The sequence below is a fragment of the Macrobrachium nipponense genome, chromosome 9 (genome assembly GCF_015104395.2).
Source record: "Macrobrachium nipponense isolate FS-2020 chromosome 9, ASM1510439v2, whole genome shotgun sequence".
NCBI classification, from domain to species: Eukaryota; Metazoa; Arthropoda; class Malacostraca; order Decapoda; family Palaemonidae; genus Macrobrachium; species Macrobrachium nipponense.
In genome coordinates, this window is record NC_061110.1 from 12,196,237 (window position 1) to 12,216,593 (window position 20,357).

A 20,357-nucleotide genomic window follows, 5' to 3' on the forward strand; every position below is an offset into this window, starting at 1 on the left:
TTCTTAGGACCCCAGAACAACTTGAGCCTGGAGGTAGGCTCAGAAAGGTGGGAGCGGCGATCCTTCCCCGAGGTCATTGTGCTGACGAATCAGCGCAATAACCTCTGCAAAGGAGGGACTGCAACAGACCCCTCCTGGTCCCCTCCTGCCACTTGCGTGTACGACCTGATCGATCCTAAGACCGTGCCAGGCTCATAAGGCATCGTGGTGGGACTGTGAGGAGCGTGCTCCTCACGGTCACTCCGGATCACCTCGCTCTTCCCAGCATAGCCCGAGGAAGTTGAAGGGATCGGAGAGGAAGACCTGACGCTCCCCTCTCGCTCACCGGCAGAACCGGTAAGCTTGGGGGGCTGCAGGCGATCGCCAACTCACGGTGGCGATCGAGCTGCAGGCCTGATCGCGCGGCTCTCCAGGGGAGAGCGGCTGGACCGAGAACAACGGCTCCGGATCCGAGCGTCAGAGGAGCTGCTGCTGGTCCCCCCCCTACCCACCCGGTCCCGGTGGGAGCAGCGGTCAGGGGACCTGCAGAGTCTGCTGTCGTGGTGGGAGCGGGGCCTGTCCTCAAGGCGCGTCAGCTGGTTCCGGCGACTGAGGGGACCTCTTCCATTTCTCAACCTGCAGCCGGTCTGGGACCGTCGCGTCAACCATGGGAGCCCGTGCATCGTTACGAGAGCAATCGCTGGCCTGGCAGGAGTCACCTGAGCGAATCTCACCTGTCTTCCGCTCCGTGCCTCGGTCCTGGCACCGAGCGAACTCGGAAGCCTGGACTTTGGCTGCACGGTCACCTGCGGGCGACCGCATACTCGGTACCTCTCGCGAACGAGAGGTCGAGACGGAACCTAATGTAGCGGCAGAGCCCCTAGCACCAGGTGAGGAGGTACCGGTCCCACCAGAGTGAGACGGGCCCTTAGAAGTTCCCGAAGGAGACTTCTTAGGGGGGAAGGAGACAGCCTTCATCTTCTTCGGCCGTGAAGCCTTGGAAGTCGAAGGGGAAGAGGTGGCAGCAGACAACGACGAAGACGACGACGACACCTTCCTCCTCTTCCTCTTCTTCTTCGTCAGCTTCCTCAGGACAGTCGTCAGATCCTCCATCCAGGACGGAGCCGGGGCAATTGCCAAAGCAACACGACCCAGCTGCACCTGTCCGGAAGGACCTGCGACTGGAGCAGCAACACCACGGGCAGGAACGACGTCGGCAGGGGCTGGTCCAGGCAAGGCAGGAAAGTCAGGTACGGCAGGAACAGCAGGAGGCGGGGCAGCGGCCAGCGACCCCCTGGGTACTGGTGGCAGGTCCAGGGACAAGCACTTTGGGCACCAGAAGTCGGGGGCTGGTGCGAGAGCAGCGAACCTGGGTGGCGGTGTTACGACGCTCCTTGGAACGCTGGGGAACGGCACCTGCACTGCAGTTGAAGGGGTCACCGTAGCAATATGCTGTGTATAAACCAGGTGAGGAAGGGCGGCATACCCTGGGGTCGACAAGGTGGTGGTGGTGGTGGTTACCGGACCGTGCGTGACCGAAGCAGAGCCACTCGCCAGGTGATGCAACAGCCCCCGAACACTCAAGTGTCCCCTGGAGACCCAACGAGCACCACACCTGAGGACGGCAAAAGTCGGGTTAGTAAGAGGGGTTCCCCTTCGTCCGGGAGGGGGGGACAAGTCCCACCCTGAGCGAACGGAAGACCCCGAGTACAATTGGATGTCTGGGTACCTCGCCCCCTCCTCCACGCTTGACGGATCGGGCGAAGAGAAGGGAGCGAGGATCAACCCCCCCCCAAAGGAGAAGGATCCATACGCGGGAGCTGAGATGGAGGGAGGAAAGAAGACAACGTGTCCGTGACCAGGGGAGTAGCCGGAGAACTTTCTGATGACTCCCTGGCAGGCTTACGTCGCACAAATATCACAGGGCTCGGCGCGAGAGCATTCGTGCCCCCGACACCGAGCATGCAATTCATGAGGATCAACTTCCAAGAAGGAGCGGAAGGCCCCACTATTACGGCCCTCCCTACCAGGACAGATCCTGCGGCTGATGGGGGGCGTGGGGAACTCTCCAGCTCACGAGAATCCATAATAAATTGGTAATAATACAAAGCACACGTACTTACAGTATTTAGACACAATTTACACAAAAGCAAACCAAGGTTTGGAGAAAACAAAGCATACGACGAAAGGCGGGCGGAGAGAAGTGGAGAACACGTCTGTCACCCAGCGCGGCCGAAAGCAAAGTGAATCTTCACCTCCTAGTCGCGTGGTGCACTGACTGTCGGACAAGCAGTTAACTACCGAACTCCCTTGTTCGAAGCTTACGACCGGTTCCAGCTGCCGCAAGTTACATTCCTATTGTTAAAGGACCGATGGTTTGTATTCGTATTGGAACAACTAATTAATCATATACAGACAGCCCTCACCCCAACCCATCACACTCATTTTGTTCATTTTACCTTAAAGTGAGGAAGGACTTGAGATGATATCAACTTGCAGAACAATCTTGATAAATATTAACTCAAAATAGGATTTCCAAATCATGAAAATAAGGCATAATGGGCTTGCAAAACAAAACACTAGTTATAAAACCTGTAATGGCAAAAAAAAATTCATACAAGACTGTTCTTACCCTCAAGCTCTTAAAAATAAAGTAGATTGAGAAAACTTGAACAATATGAGAGCCAAACTTCATTAATAAAGACTTACCCTAGACTCATAATTATCAATGAATGTCACAGCCTTCTTCCAAATATCCTGTTTTGCTTTCCTGTCTCTGGGTCCAATAAGAGAATCACGTACATGGTTCACAGCAACATAATCTTTTCCACCAGGTCTGGCTAAACCACCCAGGGTTTCTAAAATCTGTTCAACTGTTTCAAGTACCTGCCCATGGAATATTCATTGAACATTGCATTAATAAGAGTACCATTTTGGATTTATCAAACAGTGCATTAGTAACAGTACCATTTTTTGTTCATCAAGCAGTGCAATAATAGGACCACTTTTTTCTTCTTAATTATATACCAGGCTACATTCGAATTTAAACACCATTAATAAGATAAGCACCTAATTTGAAAAATTTCATAAATACATTTCTTAACAGTACGTAAAATATTTGACATGCATATATGGTACTAACAGAACATACCAATAGAGTTTTGGGGATTTCTGAAAAGCAGTACAGCATACATAATTTACCACATAAAATGAGCTTGACAAAACTATACTACAGGCAGTCCCAAGGTTACGAAGGGGGTTCCGTTCTTAAGACGCGTTGTAAGCCGAAAATCGTCTAAGCCGAATCATCAAAAATCCTAAGAAAACCTTCCTTATAATGCTTTGGGTGCATTCAAAACTATGTAAACTGCATTCTTATTGCATTTTTAATAAAAAAAACCTTCAAATATTGATTATTTTGCATTTTTGGTGTCAAATTTCTTCTGCCATCGTAACCCTGAAAATCATTTCTGATGAATATAATTGAAAAGCGCCTTAACCTTGGAACGTCATAAGTCGAACCCATCGTAACCCAGGGACTGCCTGTATTAGTACAAAATAAATAATTAAAAGCACACACCTGCTGCTTTTCCAATTCTTTTTTACGTCTGTGGTATTTGACATATGTGAATGTTAACCAACAAGCCCCAATAACTGGAAATGCAGAGAAATTTTTGTTAAATACAAATAAATAAGGGAACTTCACATTTTCATTTTATCCTACATACTTTCGTCAATGAAAGATGAATATATGATGACAGTTAATCCTTTGAAATCCAGTGACATCATCTGCAGAAAATTTGTCTAAAAATTAATCAAACATATTTTAATGCTGGGTTGCATTTGGATGATGGCTGAAAGGTGCTGGGGGGCACTTCAACTCTCATCACAAAAGTAGGGCCTGTTCAGACAATTATTAAAAGTTGAATAGAAAATCATGAAATTTGTGCCCATTTTCCTTATTTTCAAAGTACTACATATATAAATGGGTATAAACAACAAATTGTTATTGGTCCTTTAAAGAGTGGCAAACAAAATGTGAACCAACCTATTCATAAAATTAGAGTCAACTGAAAAGCAACACAACCACTTTGTATGTAGAGTACTAATAACTATTCTGTCTCAACTACACAATGAAGGAAATATTTGTACATGAAGTGATCATGAACTTGCTATATCACAAGCTCAATATCCAATTGTAATGAAAACAATGAATCCACAAGCTTGAGGAATATAGTATAGACATCACATAAAGGTTTAAAACTGTGTCACTATTATAATGTGGATATTACTCATACTAAGAAGGCAGGATGTTACAAAACAAGACTGTGAAGTGCACTTGGTTCCATGATCATGTTTTTTTTTCTTTTTACATTTGCTAGTAGATACAAGTCGCTCATTGACTTCACACATATTTAAATTAAAAGATAAATTTCTTTTGAACAAAAAGTGAGCAAGTGTATGTTAGCTTATTTAAGGGTTTACCAGAGTATGCAAGTAATGCATAAAATGATATTGTTATTTTACAATAAAGTTTTGTACATACTTACCTGGCAGATATATACTTAGCTTACGTCTTCTGAACGGTCAAACGGGAACAGAAATTCAAAAAACTCGCGGCAAATGCGACAGGTAGGTCAGGTGATCTACCCCACCCGCCGCTGGGTGGCAGGTGTATGAACCAACCCCTCCCCCTTTCCAGTCATAATTTTTTTCTTCCACCTGTCTCCTGAGGGGAGGCTGGGAGGGCCATCAATCGTATATATCTGCCAGGTAAGTATGTACAAAACTTTATTGTAAAATAACAATATCATTTTTGTACATGAACTTTCCTGCCAGATATATACTTAGCTGATTGACACCCTTGGTGGAGGGAAAAAGACAGAGCTAACAAGGAAAAAGGGGAAACAACATCTGTTGTAGGATACTAACAAACCTTGGTTCTTACCTGATAAGACTGAAGACTTCATAGTTACTGTCTATTAGTCTGCAAAGCCTGAAGAGCTACAGCGAGGGCGTGACCTACAGCTGAAAAGACTCTTTGGGTCTACCGAAGGGATTTGATATCCACTTACTCAGTAGAATCCAAGTTGGATCATGTCAATGGGGATTCGCCCTCTTAAATGACAGAGCCTGACCACTACCAATGCAGGGAGCTCTAGCACAAACAGATCACCTAACCATTCTAATGTTAGCACTACGAATAGAAAGAGATGCCTACCCGCATCCTCTTTTCAAACAACCATAAAAAACACAATACAAACAATAGGGGAAAAATTTACAAAGGATATGGTTCAGCTTCCTGCCCCAGCACCGAATCCGCCGATACATACGGGCCTAATGCGAAGCACTTATCGTAAGTAATCTTGACGTCTCTAAGGTAGTGGTTCGCGAATACTGAATTGCATCTCCAGAATGTTGCTTTCATCAGATTCTGGAGTGACATATTCTTGTTGAAAGCCAAGGACGTAGCAATGGCTCTTACCTCGTGAGCCTTGACTTTCAAAAGCTTGAACTGATCCTCACCGCAAGCCAAATGTGCTTCCTTCACGAGGCTTCTAATAAGAAGGACAAAGCATTTTTAGACAATGGTCTACTGGGATCCTTTACAGAGCACCAAAGTCTGTCCTTAATGCCCTTAAGAGACTTCTTCCGCTGGAGGTAGTATCTTAAAGTCCTCACAGGGCAAAGAGTTCTTTCCGGCTCTTCCCCTACCAGGGGAGCTAAGCCTGGAACCTCAAAAAACTCCTTGGCCAAGGATTTGAGGGGTTCTCGTTCTTAGTTAGAAAAGAAAAGAAGGAAGGAAGGAACAAATCACGGAATCTCCTTTGGAAACCTACCCTTCCTTCTAGAGCATGAAGCTCACTAACTCTCTTGGCAGATGCTAAAGCCAAAAGAAACAGAGCCTTCTTCGTAAGATCCTTGAAAGAAGATGACTGGGGAGGTTCGAACTTCGAGGACCTCAGAAACGAAGAACCACATCCAGGTTCCAGCTCGGAATTTGAGACGAGGGTTTCTTGCAAGTTTCGAAAGATCTTAGCAGATCATGTAGATCTTTGTTGTTGGAGATATCTAAGTTCCTGTGCCTAAACACAGCTGCTAACATGCTCCGATATCCTTTGATGGTCGAAACTGCAAGACCGCATTTTTCCCTGAGAAAAACCAGGAAATCTGCGATTGGTCACAGAGGTACTGGAAGAGGAACGCTTCTGGTTTCTGCCACCAACGGCGAAGACGTCCCACTTCGACTGGTAGACACTAAGGGTTTTAGAGGGCCTTCTAGCTGAGGCGATAGCCTTCGCTGCCTTAGCTGAAAACCCCTTCGCTCTGACAAGACTTTTGACAGTCGAAAGCCAGTCAGATTGAGAGCGGGGAGGTTTTTTGTGATACCTGTCGAAGTGGGGTTGTCTGAGCAGATCTACTCTTTGTGGAAGAGCTCTTGGAAAGTCCACCAGCCATTCCAGCACCTCTGTGAACCAATCTTGGGCCGGCCAGAATGGAGCTACCAGCGTCATCCTTGTCGCTTCCGAGGCCGCAAACTTTCTGAGTGTTTGAACTCAGAATCTGAATGGAGGAAAAGCATAGACGTCCAGACTCTCCAGCTAGAAGGAAAGCATCGACTGGCACTGCTCCCTGGGGTCCGAGATCGGGGAGCAGTAGAGGTCTATTCTTGTTCTTTGCTGTCGCAAAAAGGGTCGATATGAGGTCTGCCCCATAACCTCCACAGGTCCTGGCAAACTTCTGAGTGCAGAGTCCACTCCGAGGGGAGCACTTGATTCCTCCTGCTCAGGAGATCGGCTCTGACATTCCTTTCTCCCTGTACGAACCTGGTGAGGAGAACGATCTTCCTTGCCTGAGACCACAACAGCAAGTCCTTCGCTGTTTCGTACAGGGAGAAAGAGTGTGTCCCCCCCCCCCCCTGCTTTCTTATGTAAGCCAAGGCTGTGGTGTTGTCCGAGTTGACCTGAACTATAGCATTTCGGACGTGGGGCTCGAAGGCTTTAACGCCAACCACACTGCCATCAACTCTTTGTTGTTGATGTGCCAGGACACCTGTTCCCCCTCCCAGGTGCCTGACACTTCTCTTGACCCTAGGGTCGCACACCCCAAACCCGTCTCCGACGCCGTCTGAAAAACAATACTTGGTTCGGGTTTGGCATGTACAGAGACAGACCTTCTGCAAATCGGAGAGGATCTGCCCACCACAGAAGGGCCTTCTTGATTCCTTTTGATATCATGAAGGAGAATTCCAGGTCTAGAGAGAGACACCTCCAGTTCCGGTAAAAGGAAGAATTGGAGAGGTCTGAGATGCAACCTTCCTAGAGAAAACGAATTGCTCCAGCGAGGAAAGTGTCCCCAACAGACTCATCCACTCCTCGCTGTGCATGCATCTTTCTCTAGGAAGGTCGTTAGTTTCTCTTGGCAATTAGCAATCCTCTCTGGTGACGGATATGCCCGAAAATCGGAGAAACCATCCGAATCCCCAGATATATCAGGCTCTTGACTGGGGATTAATTGTGACTTCTGGAAGTTCACCAGAAGTCCCAACGAACTTGCTAAAGTCAGTGTCTTTTGTAGGCCCTCCAGACATCGTTCTTGTGAGCTTGCTCTGATCAGCCAATCGTCTAGATAGAGAGACAGCCTCACTCCCTCCAAATGTAGCCACTGCACTACATTCTTCATTAAACCCGTGAAAACTTGAGGGGCTGTCGAAAGGCCGAAGCACAAGGCCCTGAATTGGAAGATCTTCCCTCCCATCATGAATCTCAGAAACTTCCCCGTTGAAGAAGGATGGATAGGCACATGGAAGTAAGCGTCCTGAAGATCTAGGGACACCATCCAGTCCCCTGACGAAGAGCCGCCAACAATGAAGAAGTTGTCTCCATGGCGAACTTCCTTTTTTCTACGAAGACATTCAGGGCGCTTACATCCAGAACCGGTCTCCATCCTCCTGAGCTCTTGGGAACTAGGAACAGTCTGTTGTAAAAACCCGCAGAATGAGGATCTTTCACTAGTTCTATCGCCTCCTTCTCCAGCATAAGATCTACTGCTAGAGAGAGGGCGATTCATGATGGGGTCCTTGTACTTGGCTACCAACTCCCTCGGAGTCGTCGTCAACAACGGAGGTCTTGATAAGAAGGGAATGAGGTAGCCTTTGCGGACAATCGAGAGTGACCAGTTGTCCGCCCCTTTCTGGCCCCAGACGTCGGCAAAAAACTTCAGTCAGTCTGGCAACCCACTGATGTCTGGAGAACTTGAATCCTACTTCTTCCCTCTGATGGATCTATAGAAGGTCTTCCTTCGTATAGTGGGTCTAGATCCTCTAGAGGAAGAAGCTCTGGCAGGAGGGACTCCTCGAAAGGGCTCCTGCCTAACTGGAGTCTCTCTCTTGGTTTTAGCTTGGAAAGAAGAGTGAGGCTTCCTGGTAGACTGGGCTAGCATGTCCTGTGTAGCCTTAGCTGAAAGGGCACAAGAAACATCCTGAATGATCTTCTTAGGGAAGAGTTGAGGAGAGAGCTAGAATACAGGAGAGAGGCTCTCGAGCACTGCGATCTGATTTCGTCAGGAACGAACATAAAACAGATCTTTTCTTGATCACTCCCGCGCTCCGAAAAGGGAAGCTATTTCACTTGATCCATCCTCACTGCCTTATCCATACACGTGAGAAACACTGATAAGATCCTCAGGTGAAATGGAATCCGGGGTCTGCGTCTTCTTGGCCAAAACGCCCAAAGACCAGTCTAGGAAGTTAAAACTCCTCCAGGACTCGGAACATTCCCTTCAACAGGTGGTCAAGCTCATTCATCCCCCATGTCGTCTTAGCAGACATGAGGGCAGAGCGTCGAGAGGAATCCACCAGTGAAGAGAAGTCGAGTCTGCGAGGATGGAAGAACGAGGCCCAAGGGTTCTCCCGATTCATACCAGAATCCTAGTTTTCCAGTAAGCTTAGAAGGAGGGAAAGAGAACACCGTCTTCCCTTTCTCTTCCTTCGAAAGAAGCCACTCACCAAAACCTCTAAGCGCCTTCTTCATAGAGATTGCAGGCTTCATCCTGACACAGGATGAAACCTTCGAAGTTTTCGAAGTCGAAAATAACGAAAGAGGCGAGGGCGGGGCGACAGGAGAAAGAGCGTCTCCGAATTCCTGAAGCAACAGGTCCGTCAAACGCTTGTATGAAGAAACGGAGGAACTTTCTTTAGGAATTTCTTCTTACGAGGGACCTGTCTTCTTCCGCCGAAGATCCTTCACGATCCTTACGATGAAAGGCTGTCTTGTCCTCAGCCGAGAGTCCATCCTTGGGAGAACGTCTGGAAGAACTCTGACATCTAACCGGGGAAGTTATAACTTCCGTTTGAGATTCTGCCTGAAAACTCCTCTTGTCAGGATTGAGGGCGTATTCTAGGCTCTTGGCGCCTAACGAACGCAGGGTGGGCGAAATCTGGCGAAGAGCGCCTATTAGGCGAAAAGCATCTATCAGGCTCCTGGCGCCTGTCTAAAGGAGAGCGGCTGCCTGGCGAAAGAGCGCTGTCATGCGCGGAAGCGATTATCAGGCTCTTGGCGCCTGACTGGAGAGGAGAGCGAATCTCTGGCGATGAGCGCCTACCAGGCGAGAAGCGTCTGACAGATTCCCGGCGCCTAACTCGAGGAGAGCGAAAAATCGGAGAAGAAGCGCCTTGAAGGAGAAGGGCGCCTACCAGGCTCTTGGTGCCTGCTAAGCGAAGGGCGGCTGACAGGAGAAGAGCGCCTGTCTACCAAAGGGCGTCTGGTCACAGGAGAGCGAAAGCCTGAAGGAGAGCGGCTACCATGAGAAAAACGCCTACCAGGCTCCTGGCGTCTGCCAGCGGGAGAGATCCTGTCTCGAGACGAGCGCTGTCAGGAGAGGCTCGTCTACGGGAAGCATGCCCCTTGTCCGACGAGAGAAACGATGTCCGCAGGAGAGCGCCTGTCCGTTGAAGAGCGCCTCGTACTACGATCCACTCCTGGAGAGAGGGCGGTTACTGACGAATAGCGTAAACCTGGAGAAGAGACGCCTTGGACTTCTTTACCGGGGAGCGAGACGTCCTTCCTACGACAAGAAGTCACAATCAAAGAGTCAGCCAGAGCCGTAATCTGCGCCTGCAGACTAGCCAAAACCACACGTGCAGGAGGACTTAACAAAGTCCTTCACGGGAGACGCAGCTCGATCCTTACTAGGAGAGCGAAACTCCAAAGAAATCCTCGGTTTCTTCACATCCAATCCAGGATCTTCCGAAAAAACTTCAGGGCTGGAGGGGAGAGCGGAAGAAGCCTGCCAGGCTCTCTTCGACGGCCGAGAAGCTTCCGAGGAGCTCCAAACCACGCTGGGCGAAGGAGAAGGCGAAGATGAGAAGCATTGCCGTAAGACTTCTCTCTTGGCGCGATCAAGGTAGCCTGGGAGCGAACATCAGGCGCTACCGAGGGGACGCCTGACCGGTGGAGGTTCTCCCTAACCTTCCTGCGGCTTTCGACTTTCCTCCTCCACTGGGTCTGGGAGTCTGGAATGAGGTCTAGGCCTAAAAGCATTAGGGAGCCGATCAGACGCACCCTCCCACTGCACTGGGATCACTGCACAAATTGCAATCACTCTTACCTTCTAGCACTTTAATTTTCAGCTCCATGCTGCGAATAGTGGCTCTCATAGTGTCCACCTCCGAAGGCGCATCTTCGGGTTCGATGCAGGAAGCAGGGGCTGAAACTGGTAAAGGCGCTACGTCTACAACAGGGTTATCAACTTCAAACTCGCTAGCGCGAGACCTACTAGAACTCCTAGATGAAGCTTTCCTAACCTTGTCCTTCTCAAGCTTTCTTACATAAGAAGAAAGCGCCTTCCATTCTTCTTCATTCAAATTACCACATTCATTACAAGGGTTAATAAATGAGCAGTCATTCCCCCTACACCTCATGCATACTGTGTGAGGGTCTACCGCAGCTTTCGGTAGCCTCACCTTACAATCGCTAACAGAACAAACTCTGAACATAGTTGATTTCTTAATTTCTAAATCAGACATAATGAAATTCCAAGAATAATCCAAAGAATAATAAAAAACTGGTCCACAAATCGCAAATGCCAAGCCAAGGAGCAGGTACTTCACCAAAAGTCCGATGAAACAATCCAGGGCGAAAACGAGTAATAATCCAAAATCGAGAGGTATCGACAACAGATGTAGTCGACACCGGCGACAGAAAAATTATGACTGGAAAGGGGGATTGGTTCATACACCTGCCACCCAGCGGCGGGTGGGGTAGATCACCTGACCTACCTGTCGCATTTGCCGCGAGTTTTGAATTCTGTCGTGACGTCAGAGACGTAAGCTAAGTATATATCTGGCAGGAAAGTTCATGTACAAAAACAGACAATTCTACATAAATAAAAAATATAACTGAATAAATTCATAATAAGCCATAAAAAAAGTCATTTCATTTACTAACCTAAGACCAAACCGATTATTAAGTTTAAGAAATTATATATGGCTGTTCTGATATGGCAGAAGATGTGGGTTGGCGGCGAGACGAGGGAGATGCCAAGCAAGGCTTCTCCTTCCTTCACAGCTTCCATGCCCCAATGGCGGTTCATCTCGACTAACTTCCCCAAGGCAATGACACCATCGTTTGACTCATTCTGTGATATCTGGAAAACAGAAATAGTGATAATTAGGAAATAACTTTACAGCTGCAGCCAGTTGTCTCATAGTTAAAAGTTAACATGCGTAAATCAAATACAGCGTCAGTCAGTCTTGAATTTCATGAGGAATGGCAATCCATGTATACGGTTGACCCCCCATTCACGTTTCCGGATTCATGGACTCGCCAATTTGCGGATTCCTCTATGGAACAGATAGTAATCACACTATTCACAGAAAATTAGCCTATTCATGGTATTTTTCACTGCAAAATATTCACCAATTACTGTATTTTCATAACATTTTCATGACTAAATGCACTTTTTGTGATAAAACTATTAAAATACTCAGGTACAATAGACATTTTTTTTTTTTTTTTTTTTTTTTTTTTTTTTTTTTTTTTTTTTGCATTTGAACTATCAAAATAGGCAGTGCTAACCATTTTTAGGGTTTATTTTAAGTATTCACGGATTTTAGCTATTTGTGGGGGGTTGCGGTACGCATTCCCTGCGAATACCAGGGGTCAACTGTGCATGATACTAATTTGAATAGTGTGCAGTAATTAGCTATAACTGAGCTGAGCTTTGAAATTAAAATTTTGCATGAAAGTTACTTTGAACTGAATGAAAGTTTTTGATATGGAAAGGATTTTCCAACTTGTCCCTTCTAGAAATGGAATTTTTAGTCTAAAATTAATATTAATAATACTTACCTGTATAATTTATCTAGCCCTAAATCCCCAAAAACCGCACCAAAATTTACCAACCCTGTTACCTCCTATTCTGTCCGCCAGTTGGCAACACTGTCGTTGACAGATACAAAACCTTCCCTCAAATCAGTTGTGATAGGCAGATCGTGGGGTAGGATGGGTGGGACTAGATAAATTATACAGGTAAGTAATTATTATTTTTAATTTTAGAATAAAAATTCCATATTAATAAACATTACCTTAATATAATTTATCTAGCCCGATTAACCACATTGAAAAGGAGGAGGGAATCTGAATACAATTTCCCCTTCGGACAGAATAGGAGAAAACAATCAAAGAAATATATATCATAGGCAGTCAAAACTCAACCCAAGGTCTAAGATACTAACAACTCAAAGTCTCCTACCATAATGCTGCCAAACTGCGGTAGCACAGGACAAGGAGTAAGTGCATAGTCAGTCCGTCTGTACTAAAGTCAGGTGACCGACCAGGTGACCAGTCAGACGAATCGAGGACAGCAAGGCTGCACCGTGAAGACTATCAAGCACCATTCTTTCCCTGAAGGATGAGTATCTGGACTGTCTGAGCAATTCAAAGCTAAGCAAACCTTGGGGGTGTATCAACGCAACCCAACGTCGCCAGCAACGAATCGGCTCATGAGCAACTCCTAACTCCAGCTTTCTGGTGCCAAGAGAAAGGAGCGCGGAGCAAAAAGGCGATTTAGTCCCGAAGGACGAATGCCTGACAGTCCAACCTGGTCTCATGTTACACGATCATCGGGGGTGTATCAAACGCAACCGACTTCGGTCAACAAGAAACTCAGGGCTACTAAATGTCGCCTGATCTCGCACGAGTGTCTGACTCCGAGAAAACAGGTGAGACAAAAAGTAGATGGTGAGCGAGTCACCAGATGACAGCAGACGATCCATCGACTAATTCCCTGTCCAGGACAGAGGAAGAAGCAGGAGTCGTCAGGAAAAGCGAACACCAGTGGCTAGTCCTAGGTCGGCATAGACTCTGGGAGAAGCGTAGTCGCCAGTGCCGACAACCCAGTGGCTGGAACCATTTCACACTGACAATGGAAGCAGCATGAGTTGCCAAGCAGTCAGTCCTTGTCATCAACAACGCCTAAATACCAAACTGCCTAATTCCATTATAACTACGTCAAAAAAAAACTGCCATGGGTTATAATAAACAAAAAACAAAAAATATATACAACAAAACAAAAATTAATGAATAATATACAGGTAGCAACCAAACTTAAAACATTAAGACTACCTAATTCTCCGTGCTGACGACCTGTCCTGCCATCACCCAACGGGCCCAAAGAACTAAGGTCGCCTAGAACTAGAGAAATATCCCTCAAGTAAAAAGAGGCAAAAACAGAATTAGAACGCCAAGTCACCGCCTCAAGCACCTTGGCAACTGAGACGTTCTTCATAAAAGCTACTGATGTAGCAACTGCTCTAATACTGTGTGCTCTCGGCGTCTGGTCTTCCCCGGCAGCCGAACCACCAGTTTTAACGATCAGATCTCTGAGAAAAAAGGATACACCATTCTTTGAAATAGGTCTCTTGACATTTCGGGGTGAAACAAACAGATGACGGGGACGACCCTGAATGTCCTTCGTGCGGCGTAAATAGCATGAGAGCGCCCTAACAGGGCAAAGAACTAATTCCTCATTTAAATTACCAACAAAGTCGACCAGCGACTTCAGTACGAAAGACCTGGGAATGGGATTATCAGACGATTCAGTCTTTGCGACAAATTCAGGAAGGTATGACAAAATCATGTCTTGTCCAGATCTGGCAACCAGAAAAGAGAGTGCTTGCAGTTCACCCACCCTCTTGGCTGTAGCCAGCGAAATTTGGCAGAATTCAGAGGCTCAAACGGAGGGAACCTTAAGGCTTGAAGGACTTTGTTAACGTCCCATGTCGGAGGCGAAAACTGCGGCCTGGGTCGAGATAGGGAAAAAGATCGAAGTAAATCTCTAATGACATAAGATGAAGAGATCTCAGGGAGCCTTGCCTTAAAAAATAGGAAAGCATAGACTATAACCCTTAATGCACGAAGGTGACAGGGCCCTGTCATGATGTAAATGAACTAAAAACTCTGCTACTTTCGGTAAGGAAGGTCTAGAAATTGAATGTCCTTGAGACTTACACCAACGTCTGTAAACCGACCATCTAGCCTGATAATTTACTCTGGTTGATTGCTGTCTGGCAAGAGCCAACTGTCGCGCCACTCTGGAGGAGAACCCTTCGGGCTTGGAGAACCTCCTGACAGTCTCCAGGCATGAAGATGAAGCATGTGGAGCCTCTGATGGAACCGATGAAAATGGGGTTGTTTGAGAAGATCTGGTCTCTCTGGCAAGCGAATGGGGGGTTCCACCAGTGCTTCCAGAAGGTCGGGAAGGGAAACCACTCCTTCTGTGGCCAGAAGGGGGCGATCAAGGTGAGATCCAGACGCTTGGTTGCCCTCACTTTGTTGAGGACTGACCTCACCAGAGAGAACGGAGGAAAAGCATAGGCTTGAAGTCCCTCCCAGTCCTGCAAAAGAGAGTCTGTCCCGGCACTATAGGAGTCTGGTAAGGGGCGCGAAGAAATACTGGCACCGAAAATTCAGTGGGGTGGCAAACAGATCGACTGTGACAGGCCATTTCTTCTGAGGCTGTCGAAGACTTCCTGGCAAAGTGTCCATTCGACCCTTGAACTTCGTTCGGTCTCGACAAGGCGTCTGCTAAGACGTGTGATGGCCCAGGATAAACTGAGGGACCAACGTAATCCCCCTGTCTTCTGCCCAACACAGGATTGATCGGGCTTCTTGAGTGAGAAGATCCGACTGTGTGCCGCCTTGGTTTCTCAAGTACGAGACTGCTGTGGTGTTGTCGACAAAGATTGCGACAACCGACTCCAACAGTTAATCCTGAAATGAAAGAAGGCCTAGGTACACTGCCCTTAATTCCCTCCAATTTATTGACATGATCCTCTCCTCCTCTAACCAAAGGCCCGAAGCGGCTTCGGAGCCCAGGTGTGCGCCCCAACCTTGATCCGAGGCGTCTGACCAAAACATTAGGTCCGGAGGAACTGAAAAGAAGAAGATGTCCCTGACTTGAGGCGATGAACTTGGCATCCACCAACGGAGATCCTTCCGACACTGTGGAGAAGAGGCGACTATCGTGTCCTCGGACACGATCCCCTCCCATGACTGGCGAAGTGTCGACTGAAGGGACCTCATTCTGAGACGACCTCCGGGAACCAGTTGGATGAGGGATGACAAATGGCCCAGGAGAGACCTCCAAAGAGAAACTGGCTGCGTTACGGAGGACAAAAATTCTTTGATCAGACTCAAAAGCTTGACTATCCATTTCTGAGCGGGAGAAGCCCTCAAAATCTGGGAATTCAAAACAATCCCCAGATAAGTCATGATCTGGCAAGGGATTAGATTGGACTTGTCGAAGTTGACCAACGAATGCCCAACTCGACACAAAGAAAGACAGAACTATCTCCCTCGACCAGAGACATTTCTCTAGAGATTCGGCCTGGACTATGCAATCGTCCAGATACCGAAGCATCTTACATTTAACTGATGCAGAATAGCTGAAAACAGGAGCCATCACCCGAGGAAAAGACCTGTGGAGCAGTGGTGAGGCCGAAAACAAAGGGTCTTGAACTGGAAAACTCCCGACGTCCGTGAAAAAACCAAAGGTAAGGTCTGCTTCTTGGATGGATGGGGATTTGCAGATAAGCATCCTGCAGATTGATGGAAATCATCCAGTCCACTCCTGACGGATGAAAGAACAGTCTGGACCGTCTCCATCCTGAACTTGGACTTTAGAATGAACTTGTTCAAGACCGAAAGATCTATGATGGGGCGCCCAGGCACCCGTTTAGGCCTTTAGAACTACAAACATCCGAGAGTAAAACCCGGGACCCGGGAGGAGCTTGCTCTATGGCATCCTTCTCCAAGAAGGCCAAAAGCTCTTCTCCAAGGCTTTGACCCCTGATTGGAGTGAGGGGAAGAACTGCTGAACTTGAGAGGACGATTGGAAAGTGGAGGTCTGGAAACAAACAAAAGGGATCTCGTAACCTTCCTTCAGGACCTCCACCACCCAAGCATCCATCCAGCTCTCCCTGCCAAGCTGACAATGGCGGGAGAGACAAGCTCCTACTGCGGTCCCTCCATGGCGAGGTGGAGAGGTGATGACTCCTACTTCCGAACAAAATTCTTACCAGAGACAAGGAAGAAGAAGAAGAAGAAGGTCCTCCTGGAGGTTGAGCTCTTTCCCTGCCCTTAGAGCCACGCCAAGAACCCTCCCGCATTTCAAAGGGTGAGCACCAGAGGATGAAGTAGAGGCACCAGCAACCTGAGATGTACTCTGGAAAAAAGAGCCAGAAGGAGGTTGTTGGGCTGGAGCAGAAGGTACAGATCTGGTCTTAAACTTAAACGCTTACTCCTTGAAGGAACGGGAGGATGACCAGAGGAAAAAGCTCTTGATAAAGGCCCAGTGAGCTTGGAAGAGGCATCACCTTGATGTGTTTCCTTCAAAACCTCAGAAAGCACAGACATATCGAAAAGGAAATTGCCAAAAGGAGAAGAGGACAACAGACGGGTTCTCTGAATCTCCGATACAGAGGATGGGTAACTGCGACAAATAAACAGGTTACGCCTTAGAGAAACAAGAAAGGGCCTGCATTGAAGCAGCAAGCTCGTTCTGATGTACAGAAAGCGATTGAAATGGATGAGCAGAATTTCTCAAAAAGAAGAGCATCAGGAGGAACAAACCCGGAGTCCTTGATATACATTAAAAGCCCTCCGAAGACCCACATATTGAAGGATTGAGCTTCTTGTAAGGAGCTCATAACAGACTCCATAGCCATAAAATCTTCAATTGAGACAGAGACCGAAGCCTTAGAAGGCAAGGGTTGACTTGAAAGTCGGACAAAATCAGGATTTGGCTTGGGGGGTCGAGAGAATGAAGAATCATCCGCCACCTGATAAACTCCTCTCCGGTGTCGTAGAAGAGAAGAGAGCTTCCTCTTCCTTCCCCGATCACCTTCGAAAGTTTAGCGGCAACGTCCGCCCCCTCACTCTCGCGAACCTCTGGGCAAAGGGAAAAAACGTAAAAACAATTCCGTGACCGGGAAGGACCGTCAAGAAAAATCCCTTCTGTAATACAACGAGGCGGAGGCTGCTTCTGCTCTTTAGGCCTCGCCTGAGGAAAGAAAACTCAAAATTAAATAAAAAGTTTCTTGAATTCTACATCATGACATCATTCGAGGAAACATCAATATCACACGAATCCGCGTCATCATCATCATCATCGTCAGATCCTAACTTAGAAACTTCCCCTGAAGTAAAATCCTGACGACTAGCTATCTTAGGCCTGAGACTAATATCCCTCCCCCCTTCTCCTAAATAAGCGCCCTTTGGCACTGTTATGAAACTAACAGGGGACACGTTGGGTAAAGATTCATTAGGCACCTGCCCGGACCGGATCCCCCCTAGGCCTTCGCCACGACAGGTACCTGACGAGGAGCTGAAAATGAATCTAAAAGAGTGTTAGACATTCTAGTAAAGGCTTCTTGAAAATTCTCTGACAGATTGTTAAACTTAGCTGAAATATCTCTTATCTAGACTAAGCTGTAATTTCTTCTTAAATTCTGTTTCCAGGTAGTTTTCCTTTCCATTGCCCAAATCTTTGAATCTACATCAGAAATAACTTCACTAATTACCAGTTGTAACGGGGGCAAAGCATCAATTAATTCGGAATCGGAGTCGTACGATACCGAAACCGAAGAGCCAGAACCATGAGCGCCCAAGTCAAAGAAATCGTTAGATACAGTTCTAGCAATCGATTTCTTTTCCTCCTTAACCGATTTTTTGCGCTGCAAGATTGTTTGGCGTTTCATATAAGCAGTCATATCCTCGTCAGACCAGGGCTTACATAAGTCGCAACGAGAAGTCAAGTCACAAACCTGTCCCCGACAAGAGCTACAAATGTCATGGGGTTCATACTCCCTGCTACTCATCCTTGTCCCACAAGCTGGGCAGTTCCTGATGTTGCTGGCAGAAGGAAGCATCGTATTATCTTGGCAATCCATTGTAGAATTGGACAGGTCAGTAGTTCCGGGTCGCGCAAAAGTTCGTAATTTAAGATAAGAACCACAACAGAAATCAAAGTTAATTCACTATTTCGTGATGTAATGCGTGAGTGGTAATTCACGAAGTCTCATTTAACAAATAATGAAAGCTTTAAAGGCACAAAAATGTTTAAGGAAATTTATAAAGAGCGGCCGTGATATAAACAACACGGGCGCTCGTTAACAACTGATTTGAGGGAAGGTTTTGTATCTGTCAACGACAGTGTTGCCAACTGGCGGACAGAATAGGAGGTAACAGGGTTGCCAATGTGGTAAATTTTGGTGCGGTTTTTGGGAATTTAGGGCTAGATAAATTATATTAAGGTAATGTTTATTAATACATCCTTCAGGTTAGCACTGCTATGAGCTGTCAAAGGCATTCCACAATCTCTTCCTCATCTGAAGAAAACATTACCCCTGACATTCTATCATAATATGAGTGAAAAAGATGGCCAGCTTGACTGGTTATCCATCCTTTTCACCATTTACTATTATCAGGCTTTTACTACAGTACATTAATCATATTTAATATTGCAATCGTATTAAAATGGCAATTTGTCGAAAATTGCATTTTTCCTAACTATACAAACCTGAGGTCCTTTACATATAGTCCCACCTCATGCCACCCCTCAATCTGCATTTTTTTGCATGGGCCTAAAGCAAAAGTGATTCTTCACCTCTCAGGCGCACGCGGGCGCGCGCACTGTCGGACAAGCAGTTAACTACCGTTCTCCCCTTTTTCGAAGCTTACGACCGTTCCAGCTGCCGCTAGCTACTTCCTATTGTTAAAGGACCTCAGGTTTGTATAGTTAGGAAAAATGCAATTTTCGACAAATTGCCATTTGTTCCGATACAAATACAAACCCTCGGTCCTTTAACAATAGGAAGACGCACTTCTTGGTGGGAGGAATCTGAGTCTTTTTGGTGAACAGACTGGTGTTCGTCCAACCTTGGAAAGCCTCCCTGGTCGTAAGAGCGAGGGAGGGATCCAAGCCTCTGTCCGATTGATCGGGGTGTGCACCGCAGGATCAATGGTCAGACCTCTGGGCCGAGTACTAAGAGAGAGGTAAGCGTATCTCTTCGTACCAGCAAGCAAGAACTTGTTCCTATTTGCAAGAGGCAACATAAAGTATGGGTTTGTGTCAAGCTGGCATCCACTTCCTCCCCCTTGTTGGAGGAAGTGGTGGAAATATGCTCAGTATCCATAGTGAAATGGGAATAGGATGGGGCTCTGTTGAGATAGCTCACCTGCATCTCGTCCTTATCCAGCAGGGTGACGACCATGTCCCCTCTACCCACCAGGTAGAGGGGAAGAAAAAGATGGGGAAGAGGAGCCAGTCACACTATCATTCGTTCATCCATTCGTTACAGACACACAGGGACTCGATGCTGTTCAGCCTGCGAGGGTCTGGGTTCGCTACAAACGTGTTGAGCAGCCACCACGGGTCCCCAAGGAAAAAGATCCAAGGGACCTGTGGGCAATATCCCGAAGGTAGAAGGAGGTGCATGTGGTCTGGTTGGACCAGACCCCTGCCTTCAGTACCTGCGCCACGGAGAAGTTCTTGCGGACAAAGCAGCATCTCCTTCGCATCAAAGGCGGTGAAGTCCATTAGGGAGGGGATTGTGAACGACTCGAACCGATCGTCAGGGACCGAAGGGTTCCGAGTCTTCACTACGAAGTTTGGTACGAAATCGAGCGTCATGGATCCCCATCCCCTGGATGCTTGACTTCGCAGGAAAAGTCATGCAGTTCCTCAGAGGAAAAGAAGGGAATAGTCGCATGACCTATCCCTCTTCTCGACTTCGGTGATGTCCAGTACCCATACTGGTCTGTCCGTTTGCCACGAAGAGTCTCGCATCCTCCTATCCCCATGCAGCGAAGTTTTCG

General features: G+C 47.2%; 1 protein-coding gene across 1 annotated transcript in view; it reads right to left on the reverse strand.

Moving 5' to 3' along the window:
• LOC135218472 (uncharacterized) overlaps positions 1-20,357 on the reverse strand; it is a 124,918-nt gene that overhangs the window by 38,749 nt on the left and 65,812 nt on the right. The window contains exons 4-6 of the mRNA XM_064254797.1: positions 11,427-11,625; positions 3,560-3,633; positions 2,689-2,865 (exon numbers count right to left, since the gene is read on the reverse strand). Coding sequence (XP_064110867.1) covers positions 2,689-2,865; positions 3,560-3,633; positions 11,427-11,625 — 450 coding nt within the window. The remainder of the gene's footprint in view (positions 1-2,688; positions 2,866-3,559; positions 3,634-11,426; positions 11,626-20,357) is intronic.